This window comes from Pongo pygmaeus, chromosome 4 (genome assembly GCF_028885625.2).
Source record: "Pongo pygmaeus isolate AG05252 chromosome 4, NHGRI_mPonPyg2-v2.0_pri, whole genome shotgun sequence".
NCBI classification, from domain to species: domain Eukaryota; kingdom Metazoa; phylum Chordata; class Mammalia; order Primates; family Hominidae; genus Pongo; species Pongo pygmaeus.
This window is the reverse complement of record NC_072377.2, coordinates 155,927,509-155,947,617: the sequence shown is the minus strand read 5'-3', so window position 1 is coordinate 155,947,617 and position 20,109 is coordinate 155,927,509. Positions and strand designations below refer to the sequence as shown.

The following is a 20,109-nucleotide window of genomic DNA, read 5'->3' as shown; positions in this document are numbered from 1 at the left end:
CTGTCTTGACAACCGCATAAAACCAGTAGTGCTTTTGGCCCCTTGAGCATTAAGAGGAGGGCAGCAATGGGGAGCTAGAGGACTTTATAAAAACATTGCCTAGGCTAAGCAGATTGAGATGATTGTTTCTTAAAATACCTAAGCCAAAAAGCAAATGATCTAAAGACATTCAGAAATAGAAGAGATCAATGAGTTAACCCAAGTCAGTCCTTTCCATTTTCAAAGTTTCCAAGTGGGAAACAGGCTCAGAGAGTCAGTGAGTTAGGGGGAGACTAGGGCTAGACCCTAGTCTCAGGACTTTCTTGATTGCCTCATCACATACCTGCTTCTAACAAAGAAATTATTGAAGATCTCAATCAGGATGAATCTCCTAGGATCTGAGAAGGCAGGACGATTAGAGCACTAGTCAGTAACCTCTCTGAGGACAGAGAACATGTCTTGCCTCTTGCCTTTTTCTTTTTTTTTTTTTGAGACAGAGTCTCACTCTTTTGCCCAGGCTGGAGTGCAGTGGTGTGATCTTGGTTCACTGCAACCTCCACCTCCCAGGTTCAAGTGATTCTCCTGCCTCAGCCTCCTGAGTAGCTGGGATTACAGGCGCACGCCACCACACCCGGCTAATCTTTTTGTCTTTCTAGTGGAGAAGGGGTTTCACCATGTTTGCCAGGATCGTCTTGAACTCCTGACCTCAGGTGATCCGCCGCCTCGGCTTCCCAAAGTGCTGGGATTACAGGCGTGAGCCACCATGCCCGGACTTTTTGTTTTGTTTTGTTTTGTAGTTGTAGCCCCAGCACCTTGCACAGTGGCTAGCACATAACAGGTATCTTAACAAGTATCTGAATGAGTGAATTAGTAATTGACTCATTCAGTCAATCAATCAGTCAGTCAATCTTGCCTGCCTTCTCTCCTCCCTGATAGTTTCCCCCCTTCCCTGTGTGCAGATCTTTGCATAACAGGTCCCCAGCCTGCCTTAGTCCAGGGCATGTAATGCCTCAGTTCATAAATCACTCCCCAAATCCAAGAATAAACAAATGTAAGCCAGCCATGATGGCTCACGCCCGTATTCCTAAAACTTTGGGCTTCAGTCCAGGAGTTCCAGACTAGCCCGGACAATATGGTGAAGCCCTGTCTCTACAAAAAATACAAAAATTAGCCAAGCACGGTGGCATGCTTCTGTGGCCCCAGCTACTTGGGAGGCTGAAGTAGGAGGATCACCTGAGTCTGGGAGGCAGAGGTTGCAGTGAGCCGTAATCACGCCACTGCACTCCAGCCTGGGCGACAGAGCAAGACTCTGTCTCAAAAGAAAAAAAAATCTAGCATTTTATCTTAAGCTCAAAACTTTTTTTCTTCTAACAAAATAATACATGTTCACTGTGAAGACTTGAAGAAATATAGAGTAAAAAAGAAGAAAATAGCAATCATCTGTGATCCTTCACTCACACAGAGACCAAACTGCTAGTTAACACTGTGAGGCACGTGCGTGTCCTTCTGTTCTCTTCCAATACTTACAAGTAGAAATTTCTATTCAGTTGTTCATGTGTATATGTGGTGTTATACACACACGCCTATATACCTTTTCTTTTTGGGGGGCTGGAAGGCAAAGCAGTTCACATGGGAGGTTCTGGGGATCTTGAGAGGCTGGCATAGTCAGCCTTGGTTGTGCCAAGGTCTTGGGCCTGGGGGCCATGTCTGGAGGTGAGGAGAAAATCCAGGAATGCTTGGCCTGAGCTTTAGCCGTCCGGGCCCCATGGACCTCTGCACAGGAGGTCAGAACTATGGCTGAGATCATCTTTGCCTTGACATTCCAGGGAGCCGGCACAGATGAAAAGACTCTTATTGAAATCCTGGCCACTCGGACCAATGCTGAAATCCGGGCCATCAATGAGGCCTATAAGGAGGGTGAGTTTGGGAGGCCTGGGCCCAGATGCTGGGAGGAGAAGAGCCAGGCCCCCCAGCTTCCAACCCCAGCCCACAGCTCTGCCCAGGACTCTGGCCTGTCTCCTTTCCCTCAGTCCTTGAGGATTTAATAAGCCTCTTGGGTGTGCCCATCCCTGTGTCTGGGGAAAAGACAGGTGTCCTGGTAGGACAAAGGCCTGGAGGTAGAAAAGGGCTTGGCTGGAAGTGGGAACAGAGAACATTCTGGCCTGCTGGAGAGAGGGAGGGCAACTTTAGGGGTGTGTAGTCCATGCAGTTCTACAGGGCCCCACAGCCAGAAGGGCCCCACACTTGGTTGCAAGCTATGCTATCACTGTCCAGAAATTCTTAATTTTTAAGCAAGTGGCCCCATATTTTCATTCTGAAGAATCTTGAGTACCAGTCAGAAATGTTTAAATTGGCTAGGTGCGGTGGCTCACACCTGTAATCCCAGCACTTTGGGAGTCTGAGGCAGGCGGATTGCTTGAGCCCAGGAGTTTGAGACCAGCCTGGGCAACATGGCAAAACCCCATCTCTACAAAAAATATAAAAGTTGGCTGGGTGCGGTGGTTCACCCCTGTAATCCCAGCACTTTGGGAGGCCGAGGTGGTGGATCACTTTAGGTCAGAAGTTCAAGACCAACTTGGCTAACATGGTGAGACCCCATCTGTACTAAAAATGCAAAAATTAGCCAGGCGTGGTGGCATGCACCTGTAGCCCCAGCTACTCAGGAGGCTGAGGCAGGAGGATCACTTGAACCTGGGAAGCAGAGGTTGCAGTGAGCCGATATCATGCCACTGCACTCCAACCTGGGAGACAGAACGAGACTCCATCTCAAAAAAAACAAAAAACAAAAAAATTAGCTAAGTGTGGTGGCATGTGCCTATAGTCCCAGCTACTCAGGAGACTGAGGTGGGAGGATCACCTGAGCCCAAGGAGGTCGAGGCTGTAGTGAGCCTTGATCACGCCAACTGCACTCCAGCCTGGGTGACAGAGTGAGACCCTGTCTTGAAAAAAAAAAAAAAAAAAAAAAAGTTTAAATTTTTTATCTAATAAGCAGCTTTAAAATGGTTGAATTTTTGAGTACAGGAGTGACATAGTCAGAGCTCTGCTTTTGGGTTTAGCAACTGCCGTGCAGGAGGGAAGGTAGAAGAGAGAATGACAACAGGGAGGTGACTTAAGAGGCTGTTAAATATTAAAGGCGAGATGCAATGGGACCTCAACTGGGACAGCTGAGGGGATGGAGGGGAGGTGATGGGTTGATGGGAATGCCCATTGTCTTACAAAATCAGCAAGAGGATGGCTGGATGCCCCCATGAGCCAGTTACAAACCCTTTCATTCCCACCTCCCCCTGCCAATTCTGCCCTGGCTCAAGCCTGAGTTTCCTGGACCTCCCTCCCCCGAACCAAATCCTTCTTGGCCAGCAGCTACCCACACCCCCTTTCTCTGCCTCAGACTATCACAAGTCCCTGGAGGATGCTCTGAGCTCAGACACATCTGGCCACTTCAGGAGAATCCTCATTTCTCTGGCCACGGTGAGTGAATTCATCGGCCCCAGGTCGGCTTGCCCATCGGGAGGCCTGGGAGGAAGGGAAGGTTTACTGAGTGGAGAGCACAGGGGAGTTTCAAGTGCACTCCTGATGGAGAGGGGGTGTCTCCCCACTTGCCTCCTTAGAGTCCCACCGCCTACTCCTGTTGTTCACTTGTCAAAGTTGGCGTGGTACCACCTTCTCCAGACAGTCCTCTCTGGTGGCCCTTGTCCTGGCTTTTTGGGCCCCCAGCTCACAGGACAAAGCCATGTGGGTGACCCTCTCCTGTGTTGTTACCTGGGAGCTTCTGTCACCATCTCTTGAATTCCCATGACCAAAACGGCAGACCGTCATTGACAGTTACCGAGAGCTTGCTGTGTGTCAGGCATTGGTGCTAAGTGCCTTGCACACATTCTCAGTTAATGACCACAACAGCCTACCTTATAGAGGCAGGATTTTCGTCCCTGTGTAACTGATGAGGAAGAGCATTCAGAGAGGTGAAAATGAGCAGGGTGTGTGGTGGTACAGAGATGGAGATGGGTCGATGTTTGGGGACTGAACTTTCTTGCTGCTCCTGCTGCAGGGGAATCGTGAGGAGGGAGGAGAAAACCTGGACCAGGCACGGGAAGATGCCCAGGTAAGACCCCCAGCCCACCCCAGTCACCTCTGCCGGGTGTCCCTGAGATGTAGGTCCAGCTTATGCCTGTCTACGCCAGGCCCTGTCTGCGAGTGAAGGCTCCTGGCAGGGGCGTGGTTGGTTTGATTGGCTGATACTTAGACTGTAGAAATGAGGTTTAGAAGTGTGGTGCTGGTATTACTGGCATTTCCTAGGTGAATAGCAGGACCCTCAGAGCTGGCAGAGACCTGCAGATCACCCAGGTCAAAGCCCTCATGTTACAGTGGGAAAATGGAGGTCCAGAAACGGTAAATGACTTCTGAAAGTCACACAGCAAATCAGTGGCCCCAGTAGAATTGACCCCTAAAGAGCTGGTCTGGGAACTTGCTGAGAAGGGGGCCTGAGTGCTAAAGGCCTCGGTTTATTGTCTGTAAAATGGGACCAAGATTGGAGGGAGTGTCCTGGGACGAGCCTAGAAAGTAAGTTCCTCAAGGGCTGGAATCTTCATTTTGTTCACTGATATATCCAAAGTAACACATGATCAGTGCTCAATAAATATTTGTTGAATGAATAGCAGGGAAAAAGGTTCTCTAGGAGTCTCTTGGCTGCTCTGCCTCAGCCCTCCTCCTTAGCCCAGTGAGCTTGAGGTCTGGAAATGGCTTCTTATGGAGGTTGGACAACCCCAAATTCATTTTCCCTGAGGGTTCTGTGGCTGGGCAGTCCCTGAGGCCAGTGCATTGTCCCCAACTGACCTGCACCTTGATCCCAGCACCCAGTAGCCTGACCTAGGTCCACATCTCCATCTCTTCTGACTGCCTCATTCTCCTGTCCCCAAAAGCTGTGTCCAGGGATGTGGGGCACAGACACCACAGACTTTTATAGACATCCAGCCCCCTTATTTTATAGGTGGTGAGTTGAAAAGAGCACTGATGGATTGAGAGTCAGGGAACCAACTTTTCTGTTCCCAGGTCCCATAACAGAAGTGTGGTTTGCTACAACAGCATCTGAGCTAGAAAAATCCTTAGCTGGAACCTGACAGTTACAGAACTGTAATTATAATTATTAGAATGCATACTATATATTGAGAACGATGCCAAGATTATTCTATACGTTTTTATGTTCCCCCTTTTTACTAGAGCAAAATGAAGCTCCTTAACCTATTCAATGATACAGTTTCTAAGTGGTGCTGTTTTATTTGAACTCAGGCTTGCCTGATGCCAGAGTCTATGCTTAATTCCATTTACAGTAATATCTTCCAAGACCCAGTAGAGTTAAGGTCCCCTGCAGCTTCCACATCAAATAGCTGTTGTTGTCCAGTTGTCCAACCCTTGCTTTGGAATATGGTTGTCAAAAGCTGCAGGGTTACATTTAAATGTATGGCATTTCAGCTACATTGTGGGCACATGGATGGGGGTTAGGCTGAGAACCCAGCCAGACACTAGGGTGGCTTGCTGAGGCCACATTTCATTCACTCATTCAACAGACGTTTATTAAGTATTACTGTGAACAGTCTCGTGTGCTGCTGAGAGTTTTTTTAAAATCTCAGCTCTCACCCCAAATCCATCCTCCAACCCTGAATTGATCTTCCAGGGACTGCTTCTGCCTGGTGCCTCGTTTGCCAATGAGGCTGTGCTTCCAATTGCCGCTAGCAGGGGGCAGTGGTGGGCCTTGCTGACAGCTGCTTCGCAAAAGGAGAGAAGTGGAGAGAGAGAACCCGGGTGGAAATAGCTAAGGGACCCTTGAGCCAGATCCCCGCCCAACTCGGCTGCTTCTCCAGATTTAGGATGCTAGACCCAAGCTCATTTTCTTATAACTAGCAGTACATTCTTTTATAGAAACTAGAAAATAAAGAGAAACCAAAAAAGACTCCATAACCTAATAGTAATAAGCATTGTCAGTATTGTGGCATACATTCTTCTAGTTGTTTCTCTATGTATATATAAAAGTGGATTCTTTATTTCTGACAGTTAAAAATTAATACTATGTGAATATTGTTGCATTTTTAAATCAACGATATCATTTAATGGCTATATACTGTTCCATATCTGAATCTACCGTGTTATTTAACCAGCCTTCTTCCTAGTAGCAAACTCTTTTATCACATTCATGAATTATTCATTAGAATGAATTTCCAGAGATGAAATGGAAATGTGGGAGCAAAATGTATATAAAAATTAAGGGCATTTGATAGGGCCGAGTGAAGCTCCCCTTTAGATAATGCACATGAGTACTTGGCAGTTTGTATTTGCCTGTTTTACACTGCCTCCCTCCCTGGCGGTCTCTCACTCTGGATGTCTAGAACGCCCTCAAGCTCTTAGAAGTCTGGGACTATTAACCAGTTGAACATATGTCCAGTTTCCAACTGTGGCCCCACAGTAATTGTTAATAGCTTCCCCTTTCACTCTGTTGTCCAATTTGAGCAATAAATTATAAATAATTATTATAGACCCACCATGAAATGAAGGATTGTGGTCATTTTTAGATAATCAATACTCAGACTTTTTTTTTTTTTAGACGGAGTCTCGCTCTGTTGCCCAGGCTGGAGTGCGGTGGCACAATCTTGGCTCACTGCAACCTCTGCCTCCTGGGTTCAAGCAATTCTCCTGCCTCAGACTCTCAAGTAGCTGGGATTACAGGCTCCCACCACCATGCCCAGCTAATTTTTTTGTATTTTTAGTAGAGATGGGATATCACCATGTTGGCCAGGCTGGTTATGAACTCCTGACCTCAAGTGATCCGCTCGCCTCAGCCTCCCAAAGTGCTAGGATTACAAGCGTAAGCCACCGCGCCCGGCCCAGACTTTCAAAAATATAACAGCTTTCTTGAAATAGAATTCATCTACCATACTATTGACCCATTTAAAGTGTACAATTCAGTGGTTTTTAGTATCTTCACAGACTTAATGCAACCATCACCACAATCAATTTTAGAACATTTCATCACCCCCAAAAGAAACTCCATACTCATTAGCTGTCACTCGTCATATCCTACTAACCCCCCAGCCCTAAGCAACCACTAATCTACTTTCTGTCTCTCCAGATATGCCTCTTCCGAACACCTCATGTAAATACAGTGATATAATACGTGGCCTTTTGGACTGGCTTCTTCACTTAAGAAAACACTAACTTAAACACTATGTTAAACACTTAACAGTGTTTTCAAGGGTCATCCGTGTTGTAGCATGTTGGTACTCCCTTTTCATTGCCAAATAATATTCTATTATCCATTCATCAGCTGATGGACATTTGGGTTATTTCCACCTTTTGGCTATTATGACTAATGCTGCTCTAAACATTTGTGTACAAGTTTTTGTGTGCACATATGTTTTCATTTCTCTTAGATAGAATTGCTGGGTCATATGAGAACTCTAAGTTTAACCATTTGAGGAACTGTCCAGATTAATTTTTGCATGAAGTAGCTAGGCTAATAAGAACAAGCTTTTGTGGTGAATATTAATTTAGTGCCCCACCACTTTTTTTTTTACATTACAGATATTATTATCTTAAAGATGCTTTGAAAAACCGAATATGTCTAGGGTTCTCTGACCTGCGTAAGTGAGAACAATTGGGACTTTGGATTCTTTTCTGTTAAATTTTTTAAACATGTCCCTCTCTCTCTCTTTTTAAAAATGATACAGTTTTATTTAACATAAGTTTTTACAAATTTTTGATAAAATACGTATAAACTTTACCATATTAGTCATTATATTTATTTATTTATTTATTTTGAGGTGGAGTTTTCCTCCTGTTGCCCAGGCTGGAGTGCAATGTCGCAATTTGGCTCACTACAACCTCCACCTTCCAGATTCAAGCGATTCTCCTGCCTCACCCTCCTGAGTAGCTGGGATTACAGGCACCTGCCACCACACCCAGCTAATTTTTTGTATTTTTAGTAGAGACAGGGTTTCACCATGTTGGCCAGACTGGTCTCAAACTCCTGACCTCAGGTGATCCACCTGCCTTGGCCTCCCAAAGTGCTGAGATTACAGGCATGAGCCATGATGCCTGGCCAATCATTTTAAAGTATACAGTTCAGTGGCATTAAGTACATTCATATTGTTGGGCAGCTGTCACCATCAGCCACCTCCAAAACTGTTTTCATCGTGCAAAACCAAAACTCTGGACCCATTCAACAGTCACTCCCCATTCTCCCTTCCCCCAGCCCCTGGCAACCACCATTCTTTCTATGTCTGTGAATTTGACTAGGGACTTCATGTAAGTGAAATTATACTGTATTTATGCTTTTATGACTGGCTTTCTTTACCTAGTATGATGTCCTCAGGGTTCAACTAGGTTTTGGTTTTGTGATGTTTGAGACAGGGTTGAGACCCAGGTTGGAGTGCAGTGGCACAATCTTGGCTCACCACAACCTCTGCCTTCTAGGCCCAAGCAATCCTCCCACCTCAGCCCCCCAAGTAGCTGGGATTAACGGCGTGCGCCACCATGCTCAGCTAATTTTTCGGTAGAGCAGGGTTTCTCCATGTTGTCCCAGCTGGTCTCAAACTCATAGGCTCAAGTGATGCTCCCACCTTGGCTTCCCAATGTCCTGGGATTACAGGTGTGAGCTACTGTGCCTGGCATAGGTTGTTTTTAATACAGAAACATATTTTAAAAACCAGAAGCAGACCATAATCCTAGTAGCCTTCATAACTCTTATTTAACATTTAAATTTAAAATGAAATGATATATTTGCATATTTAAGAAATTTTCAGGAAGAATAAAAAAAAATGCAAAAGCTTTCCCACATAGTCCCTCTCCTCAAAGGTGTCTTGACAGTTTCTTAAGTACTTCCCAGGAAGTATGAGAAAGTGAGTGTCTATTTTTTTTTGAATCTAGATAAAAGAAACACTATATTACATAAAAATATGCTATACTTTACTTCTTTACTTAATTTAAATGGAAACTCTCCTTATCAGCGTTGTAGATAATCTTATCCTTTGTAAGAACTGCATGGATTGTTTCCATTGATTGGATAAGTCATAGCCTGTTTAACAAGTCAATCTCAGGGTGGTTTACAGTTTTTCTCTATTACGAAAAATGCTGACCAGGCGCAGTGCCTGTAATCCCAGCACTTTGGGAAGCCAAGGCGGGTGGATTACCTAAGGTCAGGAGTTGGAGACCAGCCTGGCCACCATGGCAGTACCCCATCTCTACTAAAAATACAAAAAAAAAAAAATTAACTGGGCTGGTGGCATGCACCTGTAATCCCAACTACTCAGGAGGCTGAGGCAGGAGAATCGCTTGAACCTGGGAGGCGGAGGTTGCAGTGAGCTGAGATCACACCACTGCACTCTTTGGGAGGCCAAGGCAGGAGGATTGCTTGAGGCTAGACTGGACAACAAAGTGAGACCCCTTCTCTACAAAAAATAAAAAAATTAGCTGGATGTGGTGGCACACACCCATAGTCCCAGCTACTCAGGAGGCTGAGGCAGGAGAATCGCTTGAGCCCAGGAGGTCAAGGTTGCAGTGAGCCGAGATTGTGCCAATGTACTCCAGCCTGGGCAACAGAGCAAGACCCTGTCTCCAAAAAGAAAAAAGAATGCTGCAGTGAACTGTCTTGTATTCTATCGTGGAAGACTTTTGCCAGTATATCTGTAGGGCAAATTCCTAGCAATATAATTGCTTGATCAAAGGGCATATGCCTTTTAACTTTTAACGGACATTGCCAATTATGCGATGAAAAGAAGACGAAGGTTTCCAGAGTATAGGCTATTGCGAAGTTTATAAAGAGTTCGGTCTATCCAATAGAATAAAGTCAGCAGAGTTTCTGGGGGAAAGGCGAAAGCAATACGCAGCCTAGGTACACAAGCCTGGGTATTTTGTTCCCAGGCTCTCCAAGTCACAGCTATTTGCCTAACAAAATAGTGTCCTAACCACAGAATTTTGCGCTCTGCACAGTGCAGTGATTAAAAGTAACCCTTGTAAAATGACTTTCCCATCACTGTTTGCTGTGTGCCCCCAGGCAGGTCAGCTCCCCTTAAGGCCTCAGCTGGCCAGTCTTTCCTGTCTGTAACATGAAGGCTAAAATTACATGTCTCTTGCCTTGGAACTCTGAATATGCTAAAGGGTGCAGAGAACTTTGCACTGCTCACAATTACATCTCAGTGGTTCTGTAAGGAAGTGGCAGGGATTATTTCCACTTTCAGACAAAGAAACAGAGGCCGCCTGGAATCTGCTCTGTGTTTTGGGGTGCGAAGGGCAGAGTTCCCCGTTTCTGTGTCTTTCTCTTATCCTTCAAGTGAATACATTTTTAGTTATTGCCAGGCCTATCCGCATTCTGAGCTCCAGCCCAAAAGGTCATAGGAAGGTATTTTTCTCTTGTCCCTACCCCCCTTCCCATCGCATCCCGGGTTCTCTCAGGTCTCTTGGGACCTCTCCCACTCCCAGCCAGGCCCCTCACCCTGCACCCCAGGGCCCCAGCACCAGCCTCCCCGACCTCCTCTGACTCTTGCCTCCCTTCTCTCCCTCCTCTCTCCCCTCCCTGCTCTCAGGTGGCTGCTGAGATCTTGGTGAGTGTCCTGTTCTTCATTTGGGTTTTAACGGCCTCTGAGTAAAGTCCGCCTTTACTGGGCCAAGTGGGGCAGTATCGAGCAGTGATTTGGGAGCTTGCTGTGCGGCTTCTCTCTCTCCCCTTCAGGGCCCCGCTTGGTAAAAGATAGGCCAGGCAAGTGTTTCCCAAACTTCAGCTAGTCATCTCTGGCATCATTTGTGCTGTGTAACCACCAGCTGTTAATACTGATCTTTAAATCGACTCACTTTTAAACCCAAAATGAGTTAAGGGGAATTTAGTATCAGTATAAATAGAACTAGTAGCTGGCTAGAAGACAACCGTGGAAACACTAATATGCAGTGTGATCGGGTATGTTTGCCCTTGACCCCGCTTGGGGAAACACTGGCCAGGCCATCTTCTCTGCATATGACCCCATACACACTTCCCAGAGGGGCTTGCAGAAAGGTTGAGGGATGGAAGGGGAACTCCCAGTCGCTACGCTCAGAGTCTATGTGGGTCCTCCCAGGAGCCCCGGCCCCATGGTCCTGAGGCTAGGATGGAAGTACCCAGTGCTAAGGCAGTTCACAGGGTCCTTGTGAACTGGAGAGGGGAGTATAGCAGCCATTGTGCTTGAAGAAGGAAGAGGGGACCAGTCTCGGCCCCCTTGGATGGCTGGGTGAGCCCAGCTTCTGACTGCCCTCAGCCCAGGCAAAGACATGAAAGTGAATAATAACCAAGGCTTTCTCATGTCTCCCCTCCCAAATCCTTGCTCCAACTGGGGCTCTGCAGGAAATAGCAGACACACCCAGCGGAGACAAAACTTCCTTGGAGACACGTTTCATGACGGTCCTGTGTACCCGGAGCTATCCGCACCTCCGGAGAGGTGAGGCCTGATCTCCTCCCTTCCCAGCTGAGCAGGAAGATCTCAGAATCTGATGAGAGCCTCTCAGCTCTCTGTGGCAGGAGGAGCCCGTTGCCCACCCACCTCCTCCTTAACCCAGCAGTAACGTATCATGGGTGACAGCGACTCTGGAGCCCTGGGTTCTAGTCCTGGCTCTACCACTTATACCTCACCTTCCTTTTCCTCCTTAGGGAAGCAGGTGGGATGCCCAGGATTAGGTATAGCAACTGGATTTCACCTCAAAGGCCAACTCTGATTGATTGGTAGTAGCTGCCTAGAGTGCTGGGTTGTGAAGGATTCTGGGGCCCCGTGTCATGATTCACTGGCGATGCCTGCCAGGAGCAAGGCAGCAAGAGGTGGTGGCGGCACAAGACTCACATAGACATCTTTAAACCACAGGCTGCCACATGCTCAGGGCACACCTGTATGCAGTGGCCCTGGCGCCTGGTAATCAAGTGTCCTGCGCTGAGACATTTACACTTTAACATGCATTTGTCTGGCACTTCTCAGTATTTAAGGTGCTTTAGCATAGTGGCTAAAAGAATGGACTTGGGCACTGGACCGCCTTGATTTGAATCCCTCACTTAACAGCCATGTGACCTCAGGCAAGTCACCAAATCTCTGTGCCTGAGCTCCCTTACGTAGGAATCAGGGTTTTAGCTCTACCTCATATGATTGTTGTGAAGATACAAAAAACATAACACACAAAAAGCACCGGCGCAAGCCTGACTCAGTGAGTGTTTCCTGAGTGTTATCATTGTGTCTTCATCCCAAGCGGACACAGGAGGAAGAGGAGGCCCAGAAAGGAGAGGGATCACCCAAGGTCCCTCAGTGAGCTGGGGCAGAACCATGACTAGGACCCGTGCTCCTTTTACTACCCCAGCCTGGGTTCCCAGAACTTGGCCGAGGTTCTAAGGCCATTGGCCAGGCACGGGGACTGACTTGGGACAGATTTGGCTCTGAGCCCACAGCAGCCTTGATGTCAGAGCTTCTCTATCAGGATGATCTTGCCCAATGCATTTAGTCCTGGGCTGTGGCCGTATCTGCTGCCCTTCCACTTTCTCAGGCATAGCCTGTGGGAGGCGCTGGGTGGGGCTGAGGAGGGGTCCTCCGCCTCTTGCACTGAAGCTCACCCCCACCTCTGGGGCTTCTCTTGTGGCCAGTCTTCCAGGAATTCATCAAGATGACCAACTATGACGTGGAGCACACCATCAAGAAGGAGATGTCTGGGGATGTCAGGGACGCATTTGTGGCCATTGGTAACTGGCAGGGACTAAGGGAAGGGCTGGGGGCACTGGGAACTTGACCAGATTCTCTGGAAGAATAGAACCTTGGCAGCCTCCGAAGCTAGTACTGGGAAGTAAACACTGCCACAGTTCGCCCCCAGGGGTGCTGCCAAATGTGTGATTGTGCAGGAATGTCATGAGGTCTGTTCCAGGCTGCAGGAGAGGGTGAGAAAATAACTGTCGCTGGGGAAGGACCAGGAAGACTGGGGCAGGCAGGGGAGGGGGCACGCTGTCCTGCACAACTAGGGTGTATATACACACACACCACACACACACTTGACACACACACCTAACATACAAGACACATACTATACACACATTCTCATATGTGACACACACTCATACATAAAACACGTTACATATGCATGTGACAGGTGCACACCACACATACACACATTACATACAGAACACATTATACATACACATACATGCTACACCCTCACAAGACACTACACCTACACACACACCACTCACACTATGCACACATGACCCACGCACACCACATATACACACCACACATGCACACACATACAAGACACATACACGCTAGATGCAGACAACACACACACACACTCTCGTCTCCCCTCAGTACCTGGCTTTTTGGTTACGCTTATATAATTTGAGCTCTTGACTTTGAAAAGGTTTTTCCCTTTTGGATCTTAATTCCACCATGTATAAATATGGATGAGTGGATATGGGTTAGGACTGAAGTTATTCTCATTAATATTCATCATTAGTGGTATCCTGTTTCATTTACTATAAAACGCATTGCATCAATGCACTTTAAAAAAATCTTACCAAGAGGTGTCTGTGGAAGATTTTCACATAATTGCCATCAATTATAAAACACATCTTGATTTCAGAGACATTAAAATGTGGGGGAAAGGTGTGTTAGATTTGGGTGAAGTGGAGGTGGTGGTAGGGGTGTTGTTTAGCGTGTGATGGGCCTTTACCACCCAGGAGCAATATCTAGGAGGTGGGATAGCCCAGTGAATAAAAGCATGGAATCCAGGTTGAATCCCTGCTCTGCCACTTACTCACTATATGTCCTTGGGCAGGTCACAAATCCTCTGTGTCTCAATTTCCTCCTTTGTAAAATGGAGATAACAACAGTGCCCAGCCCATAGGGTGGATTTTGTAAGACTGAAATTAGTTAATTATATGTAAAGCACTTGGAACGGTGCCTCTTGGCATGTAATACTCACTGGGCAAGGGTTAGTTTGTATTGTTGTTTCCCACCAAGCCCTGTGCAAAGTTAGTTGCACGCAGGTTTAGTTACATTCTCACCAGGTGCTCTTACCAGCTTATTTTACAAAAGAGGACACTGAGTTCAGAGAGGTTTATAGCAGTAGAACCAGGACTCAAACCACAGGCTGCCTACCTCCAAAGCTCATGTTCTTAACACCAGAATAATTAGCCTTTGGAGACACTTTCAGATTCCTACCCTCCTCATGTATTTCCCTCTTGCCTTTCTCCTCCCACCTTGAGCAGGTATACACGTGCAAACACACACCACAACACACCATTTCACACCCCTCCATCCAATGGCAGGCAGCGGGGTGCCCCGTGGCAGATGGACAGGCTCAGTTTTTAGGAAGGCTTGTGGGGTTGGTTACAGAAGAGAGAAGTTTCTGCCCAGCTTGCTTCTTAGCCAGACTGATAAAGCCCTAGGTCTGAAGTCAGCGAAGGCTTCCTGGAGGTGATGTCATGACTGGGGACATGGACAGCAAGTACAGCCTTGCAGGATGAGATTTGATTTAGAGAGATAACATAGTGAAGGGCAGATAGGAAATGCATCTATCCAGGAAGGACAGAGAGACACAGGAATTTGCAGTTTGTTCTGGGAATGGGGGAGCAAGGGCCATGAGGTTCCAAAGGAGGCCAGGAGCTTTGACATTCAAGCCAAGGAGCTTGGGATTTGTTTGGGAGGTAGTAGGGAGATACGTAAGGAGCTGGAGACGGGAGGTGTGTGATGTGATCTTTCCCACGGGGTTTCTGAGCCTGTTGCAGAGGAGTCTTGCTTGACTCTGCCACTGGGGTACGCAACTCCAGCCTCTTGCCATCTGTTCTCATTATATCCAGAGTCATTCCAGCTATAGTACTGGTGTCTGGTTCCTCCTTTTTAAGCTGTCTGAGACACCCGTGCGTGGGCTCTGGAGCCTTGCAGTCAAGCAGCTGCAAAGGCCTAGAGAACCCTAGGCCTTGAGAAAGGGCGGGGTTGGTGAAACGAGGCAGGCATTATCTGCGGCCAGGGTAGGGAGCAGTGGGGCAACACTCAGCCCCAGGGATTTGCATGGTCCCTTAAATTTTACCAACAGACAGTTATTCTTTGGAGCAATATTTCTCTAAATCAGTAACTCTCAAGCATTAGGCTGCACCAAAGTAGGGTGGCCAACCATCCTGATTTGCGCAAGGCTTTCAGTGCTGTTAGGTTGGTGCAAAAGTCATCGCAGTTTTGCCATTGAAACTGATGGCAAAACTGCAATTACTTTGGCACCAACCTAATAAAACCTGGAATGTCTCAGGCAAACTAGGACAAGCTGGTCACTCACCTCCAGAGTTTCAGATTCAGCATCTCTGGGGTGAGGCATGAGAATCTGCCTTTCTTCCAAGTTTTCAAGCGATGCTAATGTTGTTGGTCCAGAAACCACACTTTGAGAACCACTGCTCAAAATCTTTCCAAAATCTGAGTCTTTAGGGTGGAGCCTAAACCCTGAGTTTTAAACAAGCTTCTTGGGTGATTCCAATGCATTTAAAAGTTTGAGGCCCCGTGCCTTGGGTTCATGAGGTGTTAATTACCTTTGAATCCTCTCCTGACCTTGGTTAGCTGTAAGCACCTTAGAAGGAAGAGAGTTGCAACCAAGTAAGAGCCAGGCCTAAGCGTGGGCCAGAGGAGGAAGCATGGGGAAGGGGAGCGAAGGTGTCATCTGAGCATGACCCTGGGGTTGACAATGATCTGCAGACCCATGCAGGGATAGACGAGGTGGGGAGATGGGGGAGGCCAGTCCAGAATCTGGGTTCACAGCCTCTGACCACGTTCCCTGCATCTCTCTGCTCTTCCTACCAGTTCAAAGTGTCAAGAACAAGCCTCTCTTCTTTGCCGACAAACTTTACAAATCTATGAAGGTAAGAAAACGTGCTGGCATTCCTTTCCCTTCAAGCACTGACTTACATACACACACAGACAAACAGATGTGCACCATCCCCCAGATCAGGATTCCTGGCAGCTGTTTCTTCCCATTTGACATTTATTAGCATCTGCCCTTGTCTGGCTCTAGGATGGTATTTCCCAGTTGGGGGTGATATTTCCCCCACCTTCCCCCTCCCCCGGAGGATATTTGGCAATATCCAGACACATTTTTGGTCATCACAACTTGGAGAGTGTTGCCACCGGCATCTGGTGGGGAGAGAACAGGGATGCTGTTAAACAACCTTAGTGCAACGGATAAGCTTGTGCAACAAAGAATTATCCAGCCCCAAATGCCAAGGTTGAGAAATGTGCTCTGGAGGCACACAGGGCTGGGTAGGACACAGTCTCTGCCCTCTCAGAGCTCACAATCTATCAGGTGACACAGGGTCTCCTATGACAAATAGTCATCAAAGGATCAAAGGTCACAAGCGCTCCCCTCTGAGTCTAGGCCTGCCCTTCCGGGAGAGCCCAAGCCACACTGGCCACCCTCTCAGCCACTGGAGTCTCAACTGCTGACAGCCTGGGTAGGTGGGAGGGTAGGAAGGAACCTGAGACCCTCACCCTACAGTCTCCAAATGTGACAACCGTTCATTGAGCACTCACTATGTGTCAAGCCTGTGCCAAGGGCTTCATCTCTCTGACTACAGTTGACCCTCATGGCAGTCATGTGAAATTATGGTAGCATCCTCATTTGATAGAGGAGGAAACTCAGGCCTAGGTAGGGTAAAACATTGCCCACATTTATGTAGCTCCTAAGAGGCAGAGCTGGGACTCGAACCTAGCTCTGACTCCTAGGCTGGTGCTTGTAGCTTCCTGGGGGCAGAGGCAGCTCTGGCTGCCTACACATTCCATGCCCTGTGCCTGCTCCTTGGGCCCGCTGGTAGTTTCCTAGGGCTGGTGTAACACATTCCACAAATTGGGTGACAACAGAAATTTATTCTCTCATAGTTCTGGAGGCCAAAAGCCCAAAATCAAGGTGTCACCTGGGTTGGGTCCTACTGGAGGCTCTGGGGGAGAAACACTCCCCTGCCTCTCCTAGCTTCTGGTGGTTGCCAGAAGTCCTTGGTGTTTCCTGGCTGTGAATGCATCACTCCAGTCTCTGCCTCTGTCCTCACCTAGTCACTTTGCTGTGTGTATGTCTGTGCCCTCCCTCTTCTTCTAAAGATATTGGTTATTGGTTTAGGCTTCAATCTAATTCAGTATGCCTTCATCTTAACTAATTACATGTGCAAAGACCTTACTTCCAAATTACATCATGTTCTGAGGTTCCAGGTGGACATGGGGACACTATTCAACCCATACACATCTTTTTTGCATGTCAGTCTGGCCAGTCCTGGGCACAAGGGGATTTTGGTCAGGACTGTTTGCAGAAGATAGAGGTGGAATATCCGCCCTGTTTTTGGAAGGAACAAGGGAGAAAGGCAGATGGGATACCACTGTTTCTTGCCTGACTGGGCTCTGTCTCTCCTTCTGCCTGTGTCTCCCTCCTGCCTGGCTCCACCAGGGTGCTGGCACAGATGAGAAGACTCTCACCAGGATCATGGTCTCCCGCAGTGAGATTGACCTGCTCAACATCCGGAGGGAATTCATTGAGAAATATGACAAGTCTCTCCACCAAGCCATTGAGGTAAGGAGAGGGGCTAGAGGTTAGCAGGAAGGGGGTGAGTGTCAGATCCCTAATATAAGATTAGAAGTCTTTATTCCCGTGGACTTTTTCCCAGTGGGTTACTGCTTAGAACAGCCAGGATATTGAAATGAAAGGGGGTCTGTGTTGCATTGTTTATACCAAAATCAATTCCAAAAGAATCAAAGGTTTATAATTAAAGATTTCCAAATAAAACAAGAGCCCATTTTTTGCTTTTTTTAAAAGCAATGTTATGGAAGTATAACTTACATATCATGGGCAGGCGTGGTGGCTCACACCTGTAATCACAGCACGTTGGAAGGCCAAGGCAGGTGGATCACTTGAGGTCAGGAGTTTGAGACCAGCCTGGCCAACATAGTGAAACCCTGTCTCTACTAAAAATACAAAAATTAGCCGGGTGTGTTGGCTCATGCCTGTAATCCCAGCTACTCAGGAGGCTGAGGCAGGAGAATCGCTTGAACCCAGGAGGTAGAGGTTGCAGTGAGCTGAGATCACGCCACTGCACTCGTGCCATCTCATCTCACTGCAACCTCCACCTCCTGGCTTCAAGCGATTCTCCTGCCTCAGCCTCCCGAGTAGCTGGGACTGCAGGCATGCATCACTATGCCTGGCTAATTTTTGTATTTTTAGTAGAGACAGGGTTTCACTGTGTTGGCCAGGCTGGTTGCTAGCTCCTGACCTCAAGTGATCCACCTGCCTTGGCCTCCCAAAGTGCTGGGATTACAGGTGTGAGCCACCACACCTGGCTGTGTCTGACTTTTTTGACATATGGAGCTTATATTTTTGCTCTTTGAGATCAGCCAAGATCTTAAAGTTTGATGCTTGGTTCTACTTGGCTAACAAGACTATGGGCATCTCACAGGCAATCTCTTACAGACTTAGTAGGAATGTAAGTAAATTGTTGGCACATTTTGATACTATATTATGTTTTAAAATCATACATCAAAAAATACAAGAACAAACAAAATCCCAAAAACCATGTCTCATAACAATGATAGGAGTCCCTCAGAAAGGAGATCCATACCATAGGGGTCAGGAAGTTTGGCCTCCCCAGTCTGAACGTATGCCAGACCATTGTGATGTGTGGTGAGCGTGATGGTGTTTGTACCCATTCCCAGCAATGGCTGGCAGTTAGCGCTCAATATTGTTTGTTCAAATAAGAAATCACCTAACACGATATGCCAAGGGCCATGGGGGAGGGTATCAGCAGAGTGCCAGGGGAACCAAGAGAGGCCAGAGTTCACTCTGCCTCCTGACACAAGAGAGTGGCCAGGGTGCTTCTCAGAGGAGAGGGCCCTGCTGGCAGATGGGATTGGGAGTGCACAGGGGCATGCTGGACAGGGGAGTGGCAGGTGGAGAGAGGAATGAGATGCTCCTGGGGGAAAGGAACAGGTGAAGCTGCAGAGCTCTGCACAGGTCAGATCCCAAAGGGCCTTGAAGCCAAGCCGAGAGCTTGCATATCTTCCTGGGGATAAACAAAAGGGACGTGGTCACATTTATGTGTCTGGGAGATCCCACTAGCCTACATGTGGCATGGGATCCTATGTTGGTCATGGAGAGAAGCTGAGGGAGATGTCCAGACCGATGGGCAGCCAGGAGGAGGGGGCATTGAGGCTGGAAGGACTGTTTTCACTCACTCTGCTCTCTGCCTCTGCCAGGGCGACACCTCCGGAGACTTCCTGAAGGCCTTGCTGGCTCTCTGTGGTGGCGAGGACTAGGGCCACAGCTTTGGCAGGCACCTCTGCCAAGAAATGGTCATCAGCACCAGCCGCCATGGCCAAGCCTGATTATTCCAGCTCCAGAGACTAAGGAAGGGGCAGGGGTGGGGGGAGGGGTTGGGTTGGGCTCTTATCTTCAGTGGAGCTTAGGAAAGGCTCCCACTCCCACGGGCCATCGAGGGCCCAGCACGGCTGAGCGGCTGAAAAACCGTAGCCATAGATCCTGTCCACCTCCACTCCCCTCTGACCCTCAGGCTTTCCCAGCTTCCTCCCCTTGCTACAGCCTCTGTCCTGGTTTGGGCTATGTCAGATCCAAAAACATCCCGGACCTCTGTCTGTAAAATGAGTAGTGTCTGTACTTTGAATGAGGGGGTTGGTGGCAGGGTTGGTGGCAGGGGCCAGTTGAATGTGCTGGGCGGGGTGGTGGGAAGGATAGTAAATGTGCTGGGGCAAACTGACAAATCTTCCCATCCATTTCACCACCCATCTCCATCCAGGCCGCGCTAGAGTACTGGACCAGGAATTTGGATGCCTGGGTTCAAATCTGCATCTGCCATGCACTTGTTTCTGACCTCAGGCCAGCCCCTTTCCCTCCCTGAGTCTCTATTTTCTTATCTACAATGAGAGAGTTGGACAAAAAAATCTTGGCTTCCCTTCTAACATTAACATCCTAAAGTATGCCTCCGATTCATTCCCTTGACACTTTATTTCTAAGGAAGAAATAAAAAGAGATGCACAAACACATAAACACATTTCCAGTGAGGGCCTCTGTCTTCTACCTAGAACCTGCAGCCTGGATTTTCCTCATTAGAGCTTGAGGGTG

At 47.8% G+C, this 20,109-nt stretch overlaps 1 protein-coding gene across 4 annotated transcripts in view; it reads left to right on the top strand.

Annotated features, from left to right (window-relative positions):
• ANXA6 (annexin A6) overlaps window positions 1-19,629 on the top strand; it is a 56,624-nt gene extending 36,995 nt beyond the window's left edge. For 2 of the 4 annotated variants that reach the window (XM_054487458.2, XM_054487459.2), the window contains exons 18-26: window positions 1,806-1,896; window positions 3,368-3,447; window positions 4,025-4,078; window positions 10,548-10,565; window positions 11,336-11,429; window positions 12,611-12,706; window positions 15,801-15,859; window positions 17,428-17,550; window positions 19,227-19,629. In XM_054487458.2, coding sequence (XP_054343433.1) covers window positions 1,806-1,896; window positions 3,368-3,447; window positions 4,025-4,078; window positions 10,548-10,565; window positions 11,336-11,429; window positions 12,611-12,706; window positions 15,801-15,859; window positions 17,428-17,550; window positions 19,227-19,286 — 675 coding nt within the window. In that variant the 3' untranslated portion in view covers window positions 19,287-19,629. The remainder of the gene's footprint in view (window positions 1-1,805; window positions 1,897-3,367; window positions 3,448-4,024; window positions 4,079-10,547; window positions 10,566-11,335; window positions 11,430-12,610; window positions 12,707-15,800; window positions 15,860-17,427; window positions 17,551-19,226) is intronic. The other 2 variants (XM_054487460.2, XM_063665611.1) reach the window with 1 other exon arrangement.
• Window positions 19,630-20,109: the final 480 nt, after the last annotated feature.